Source organism: Oncorhynchus gorbuscha, linkage group LG06 (assembly GCF_021184085.1).
Source record: "Oncorhynchus gorbuscha isolate QuinsamMale2020 ecotype Even-year linkage group LG06, OgorEven_v1.0, whole genome shotgun sequence".
Lineage (NCBI taxonomy): Eukaryota > Metazoa > Chordata > Actinopteri > Salmoniformes > Salmonidae > Oncorhynchus > Oncorhynchus gorbuscha.
In genome coordinates this window covers 72,180,029-72,187,370 of record NC_060178.1, presented here as the reverse complement: position 1 = coordinate 72,187,370, position 7,342 = coordinate 72,180,029, and the positions used below count along the sequence as shown (strand labels likewise).

The 7,342-nt window shown below is 39.8% G+C and overlaps 1 protein-coding gene across 1 annotated transcript; it reads right to left on the bottom strand.

Moving 5' to 3' along the window:
- Positions 1-2,050: 2,050 nt before the first annotated feature.
- On the bottom strand, positions 2,051-6,304 carry LOC124037247 (protein phosphatase 1 regulatory subunit 3C-B-like). Its single transcript, XM_046351926.1, has 2 exons — positions 6,130-6,304; positions 2,051-3,832 (listed from the first exon to the last, which is right to left on the bottom strand). Exon 2 carries the CDS (start codon positions 3,802-3,804, stop codon positions 2,869-2,871), a length of 936 nt encoding a protein of 311 aa, XP_046207882.1. The 5' UTR covers positions 3,805-3,832; positions 6,130-6,304; the 3' UTR covers positions 2,051-2,868.
- Positions 6,305-7,342: the final 1,038 nt, after the last annotated feature.

Here is a 7,342-nt window from a genome sequence, read left to right as displayed (position 1 = left end):
GAAGAGCTAACACAGTTGGAAAGCCTTCAACCAAAAGGAAAAGAAAAAGCAGAACGTGTCCCCTCATGCTTGACCCAATACTCACAATTGGGGAAGGCATTTAAGGACAATATCAAAAAGTAGTGGTACATTATTGATACTGACCCACAATTGAAACCCATCTATAAATAACCCCCGCATATGGTCTTTAAAGACCCCTAAACGTGCGAGACATTGTGGTCAAATCTGAATATCCACAGAGAAAAGGGAAACTTTCTTGGAAAAACTAATTGAATATTGTGTAGATAAAAACTCAACAAAAAAATAAACGTCCTCTCGCTGTCAACTGCATTAATTTTCAGCAAACTTAACGTGTAAACATTTGTATGAAAATAAGATTCAAAAACTGAGACGTAAACTGAACAAGTTCCACAGACGTGTGACTAACAGAAATGGAATAATGTGTCCCTGAACAAAGGGGGCGTCAAAATCAAAAGCAACAGTCAGTATCATGTGTGGCCACCAGCTGTATTAAGTACTGCAATGCATCTCCTTCTCATGGACAGCACCAGATTATCCAGTTGTTACCCCACTCTTCCACCAAGGCACCTGCAAGATCCAGGACATTTCTGGGGGGAATGGCCCTAGTTCCAACAGGTCCCAGACGTGCTGAACGGGATTGAGATCCAGGCTCTTCACTGGCCATGGCAGAACACTGACATTCCTGTCTTGCAGGAAATCTTGCACAGAACAAGCAGTATGGCTGGTGGCATTGTCATGCTGGAGGGTCATGTCAGGATGAGTCTGCAGTAAGGATACCACATGAGGGAGGAGGATGTCTTCCCTGTAACGCACAGCGTTGATATTGCCTGCAATGACAAAAAGCTCAGTCTGATGATGCTGTGACACACCGCCCCAGACCATGATGGACCCTCCACCTCCAAATCGATCCCACTCCAGAGTACAGGCCTCGGTGTAACGCTCATTCCTTCAATAATGAACGTGAATCCGCCCATCACCCCTGGTGAGACAAAACTGCGACTCGTCAGTGAATAGCACTTTTTGCCAGCCCTGTCTGTTCCAGTGACGGTGGGTTTGTGCCCATAGGCAATGTTGTTGCCGGTGTATCTGGTGAGGACCTGCCTTACAACAGGCCGACAAGCCCTCAGTCCAGCCTCTCTCAGCCTATTGCGGACAGTTTGAGCACTGATGGAGGGATTGTGCATTCCTGGTGTATCTCAGGCAGTTGTTGCCATCCTGTACCTGTCCTGCAGGTGTGATGTTTGGATGTACCAATCCTGTGCAGGTGTTGTTACACATGGTCTGCCACTGCGAGGATGATCAGCTGTCCGTCCTGTCTCCTTGTAGCGCTGCCTTAGGTGTTTTACAGTACGGACATTGCAATTTTTTGCCCTGGCCAAATCTGCAATCCTCATGCCTCCTTGCAGCATGCCTAAGGCACGTTCACTCAGATGAGCAGGGACCCTAGACATCTTTATTTTGGTGTTTTTCAGTGTCAGTAGAAAGGCCTCTTTAGTTTCCTAAGTTTTCATAACTGTGAACTAAATTGCCTACCGTCTGTAAGCTGTTAGTGTCTTTTAACGACCGTTCAACAGGTGCATGTTCCTTAATTGTTTATGGTTCATTGAAAAAGCATGGGAAACAGTGTTTAAACTCTTTTCAATGAAGATCTGTGAAGTTATTTGCATTTTTATGAATTATCTTTGAAAGACAGGATCCTCCTGAAAAAGGGACGTTTCTTTCTTTGCTGAGTTTATATTACCGTAAATATTGATCACATTCCTTGCGTATGATCATATATTTTGATACATTGAATGTTGATATTGGGAACCTAAGTTTGTATTTTTACCTGCTGTTTCGGGAGGTGATGTCACTGAGTACTGCCCCTATTTATAGGACCTTCCACCAACACCTGGGCTATGGATGCCTGATGAAGAACTAAGGGTTGAAATGTTGTTATAATAAAATCACCTGGGAGCATGAGCAGCAGTATACAGCATTTTATAATTTGTATGATTTACTGTACTATTAAATCTCACATAAATTCATATTTGATTGAATTACGTTTATTCTTCCCCCCAGATGGATGGTACCAGTCCAACCCTTCAATATGAAGGACATCCTATTGGTACCAATCTCACAACATATTATATGCATAGAAATCAGGATGTTCATCTCAGTCAGTGCATATGCTTACGGTAAGTTCCAACTGTGAAAATGGGCATATGTCTGGTTACAGATTGTCAAAATTAAGTTTCAATGTGCTTTTATTTTATGACAGGCACAATATTGATAAGGCACTAAACTGCTTTACACAAGAATCACATGCCAAATAAAATAAAAATCAATTGCCTCTGATCATATTTAGAAAGTGTCTCAATGGTAACCAAATAGTAGTAGAATCTAGCCATGGTCCATATTTCCATATACTTTTTCTTTCTTGATATGCTTCATTGCATTCAAAGCAGCTATTGACATTTTAATATACAGTAAGTTATGTCACTACTACTGCTACAGATGTAGGATCTTAATTTGATCACCCTGTTGCAGGATAACTGTCCTACAATGCAGTAACTTTAAAACTTGAAGTGTATTCGAGGTTTAAAAAAGACAAACGTTTCTCATTTCTGCTTAGACATTTCAGATTTGATTTTCCCTTATGACAAATGGACCAACTCCTAGAAATATGTCCATTAATTATAATCCACATACTAATTAACATTTCCTGTTGGTGCATGATTCTTTTCCTACTGTAGCAATCTGGCTCTAAATAAGATCCTACATCTATATCATCCTGCTCCATCCAAGTCCATCCCTGTTATACCTCTTCAGTTGCTATTTCGCCCCAGATGAAAGTCTTTCCTAATTTCACCAGTAGTTGGCACCATTCTCAATTCTGCCCAAGCTTTGCCACCCAGGAAAGAGTCCACTTGATAAACGGGGACTTCCAAACTGGTCAAATTCCATCTCCAGTAGTTTATTACCATTGTTGTGCTCTGCTGGTTTCTTATGCTCAACAATGGTTTTGGCCAGTGTTTGCAAATCCCCTCCATTCCACCCAATGGGTTTGAGCATGTAGTTTTCCCCATCATTATTGTCCCAGAAAACCTGGTCTTTGCTCTTGAAACATATGCAAAATTCAACTTTATTATAAGGATGCACGTAACTTGGCAGATTGAAGACAAAGGTGAATGTATCTGTGTCCTGGCAACTGTAGACGTTGTTTATGAAGGTGCAGTCAATGTCTGTGTGGGTTTTCCATGAGTCAATGGTCAACCGGACCTGGACAGATTTCTCAAAGCCAAAGTTTCGGACTTTCACAGTGCCTGTGAGTGACATCTCATGCAGTGTGCAGTTTTCCAGGCACACAGAGTCCTTCAACAGCCGGTGCCGGAAGGCCAGATAGTCTGCAGCGGGTTGGGGGAAGTCCAGCACCAGGCTTCGCATGGTGCTGATCTTCAGCTGCATGTTGGCATTCTCCAGATCTGTAAGGTCAAATTGTAAGTCGGAGAGCACAGGCTTTTCATCGAACTTTGAAAAGACGTGAATGGCTGTGAGGGACATGCCTTTGGAGTCGGCAAAGACCACTTTCTTCTTGCCTTTGGGGATCTTTATGGTGGTCTTGGGGCTCTTCCGGGCCTCCAAGGGCCTTTGGGAGCTAATGCAGGGCCGGAGGGGCTTGTAGTGGTTTTCCAGGTTCTTGACCCTCAAGTTCTCATAGGAGCTGAGGAAGCTCCGGAGAGGTGGAGAGTGTGTGATGTACATCTGCATAGCAATATCTACAGGCATAACAGGGCCTGGCATTGCTGATGAATTTAATATGTGGAACACCCTGAAGAAAGAGGGAACAAACAGAAAGCGTTTTAATAAAGTGCTTGGATATTTTTTCTTAAGATCTTTTGAGGTTCTCTTATTTTTTTTATTTTTTTTTAACTAGGCAAGTCAGTTAAGAACAAATTCTTATTTACAATGACGGCCTAGGAACAGTGCCCCTGAACTGCCTGTTAAGGGGCAGAACGACAGATTTGTACCTTGTCAGCTCGGGGATTTGAACTTTCAACCTTTCGGTTACTAGTCCAACACTCTTACCCTGCCGTCCCAAATGAGTTCATTATCAAATGAGTATTCATCTAAACACACAATTAATCTTTATGCACTTTACTTAACCATATTATACAGTGGCAGGAAAAAGTTGGTGAACCCTTTGGAAGTACCAGGATTTCTGCATAAATTGGTCAGAAAACTTCATCCGATCTTCATCTAGGTCACAAGAATAGATATACACAGTCTGCTTAAACTAATAACACACAAACAATTATATGTTGTCATGTTTTTATTGAATATACCGTGTGAACATTTACAGTGCAGGGTGGAAAAATTATGTTAACCCTTGGATTTAATAACTGGTTGACCCTCCTTTGGCAGCAATAACCTCAACCAAATGTTTTCTGTAGTTGCGGATCAGACCTGCACAACGGTCAGGAGGAATTTTGGACCGTTCCTCTTTACAAACTGTTTAATTTCAGCAATATTCTTGGGATGTCTGGTGTGAACTGCTCTCTTGAGGTCATGCCACAGCATCTCAATCGGGTGGAAGTCAGGACTGACTGGGCCACTCCAGAAGGCATTATTCATTCTGTTGAAGCCATTCTGTTGTTGATTTACTTCTGTGTTCTGGGTTGTTGCCTGTTGCATCATCCAACTTCTGTTGAGCTTCAATTGGCAGGCAGGCAGCCTACCATTCTCTTGCAAAATGTCTTTATAAACTTGGGAATTAATTTTTCTGTCGATGATAGCAAGCTGTCCAGGCCCTGAGGCAGCAAAGCAACCCCAGTAAAGCAGCCCCAAACCATGATGCTCCCTCCACCATACTTGGGATGAGGTTTTGATGTTGGTGTGCTGTCTCTTTTTTTCTCCACACATAGTGTTGTGTGTTCCTTCCAAACAACTCAACTCTAGTTCCATCTGTCCACATAATATTTTTCCAGTAGCGCTGTGGAACATCCAGGTGCACTTTTGCAATCTTCAGATGTGCAGCAATGTTTTCTTTTGGACAGCAGTGGCTTCTTCCGTGGTGTGCTCCCATGAATACTATTATTGTTTAGTGTTTTATGTATCGCAGACTCGATAACAGAGATGCTAGCATGTTCCGGAGATTTATGTAAGTCTTCTTCTTCTTAACCTCATTAAGCATTCTGCGCTGTGCTCTTGCAGTTATCTTTGTAGGACAGCCACTCGTAGGGAGAGCAGCAACAGTGCTGAACTTTCTCCATTTATAGACAATTTGTCTTACCATGGACTGATGAACATCAAGGTTTTTAGAGATACTTTTGTAACAATTTCCAGCTTTATGCAAGTCAACAATTCTTAATCTTAGGTCTTCTGAGATCTCTTTTGTTCGAGGAGTGGTTCACATCAGGCAATGCTTCTTGTGAATAGCAAACTCAAATTTCATGCAGGTTTTTTATAGGGCACGGCAGCCCTAACCAACATCTCCAATCTCATCTCATTGATTGGACTCCAAGTTCACTGACTCCTGACTCTAATTAGCTTCTGGAGAAGTCATTAGTCTAGGGGTTCACATACTTTTCCCAACCTTCACTGTGAATGTTTAAATTATGTATTCAGTATAGACAAGAAAAGTACAATAATTTTTGTGTTATTAGTTTAAGCACACTATGTTTGTCTATTGTTGTGACTTAAATAAAGATCAGATCAAATTTGATGACCAATTTAGGCAGAAAACCAGGTAATTCCAAAGGATTCACATACTTTTTCTGTCAATGTCTAGTACTAAATGTCTATGTCAATGTCTAGTACTAAATGTCTATGTCAATGTCTAGTACTAAATTCATGTTTTTTTTGTCTTATGACATTGCATTGCTGCCAACATTGTTTTTTTTTGCAACTACTTCACCAGACAAGTTAATTGATCAACCATAGACTTTTTTTCAGCTCACATGATCATGATATTCCTAAAAATCTAAATGAAAACCCCAATCTTTGTGAAATGATCAATAGGAAATGTACTCTGCTTACAAATTGAGAACCCATCCAATTGAGTTATTGCCTTAAACTGCAAATATCTACTGTAGAGCCACATTAAAAATAAAAAATAATTATCCTTACCTTGTGGCACTCAATAAGTATAATCAACAATGTAGAGAGAGGTTCCAAGACAAAGATGATTGAACAAAATAAACTTCAAAACTAGTTTTGTTCAAGTATTTTGCCATGAATTCATAAGTTGATGTCAGTAGTTTTGAGCAGGCACGCCCCCCTCTTGCTATATCTGCAGTTCAGTCTCCCAATGCATGAGAGCCAGTGATTTCAACTGCCACATCAAGACAATTTGCATATTTCTCTCACATGGTTTCTCAAACAACCAATGAAAAATCTGAGGAGTTTAGCTTCAACCAATCAGAATTAATATGCCTTGTACTCTAGTCAATCCATAATGGGGTTTTGAGTATGCAAGGTCCATGGTTTGGATACCTCAAACTGACACAGTTTCTATTTGAAAATCATTGTAGACCTCTGCTGGTATTGATGATGTGCTACAGCTAATTAACTGTTTATGTTTTATGTTTTTATGATCTCCTTCAATATAAAAAATATGAACACGTGACAAAAGTGAGGTGTAATCCTTCAATTCAATTATTTTATCTCACCCCTAGAGTTATCAAGGGCATTTTCCAAGGTGATATGGGTATTGTATTTTGGTCAAATGTTTGCAAGAGTGCTATTTAAAGCTTATTTATTTTCTCAATTGGTTTTAGGCAATGGTTATAAGTTAATTATTATCCAATATTATCCAAGACCAAATTAATGCATTTGAATCGCTTTTGATATAAGATCTAAAGCCACTTTCTAATAGTGAACAGATAATATTAGTATTTAGAAATGTCACCAAATCACTGTGTGTGTTGACCTATTCTTTATAGTGAGTGAATATATCATATCTTTAAAAAAAAGATAAAGATGGCAATTTAATCCCCTCCTATATTTGGGCCTGTTCGGCACACTACGGGGCACACTAAGTCATTTCAACGTAGTCATTTCAATGTAGAGACATTGATCAAAGAGATTACAACCTACAGTAAATTCACCCACTCAAAAAGACAGATAAAAGTTAGTGATAACATATATTAAACTATGCTTTCAACGATCTAAAAGCACAATCAAATTCCAATGGAAAAAAAATCTGATTTTTGGTTTAGTCGTCAACCAAATGTATACAGTGATGTAAAGTACTTAAGTAAAAAATACTTGAAAGTACTACTTAAGTAGTTTTGGGGTATCTGTACTTTACAATTTATATTTTTGACAACTTTATACTTTT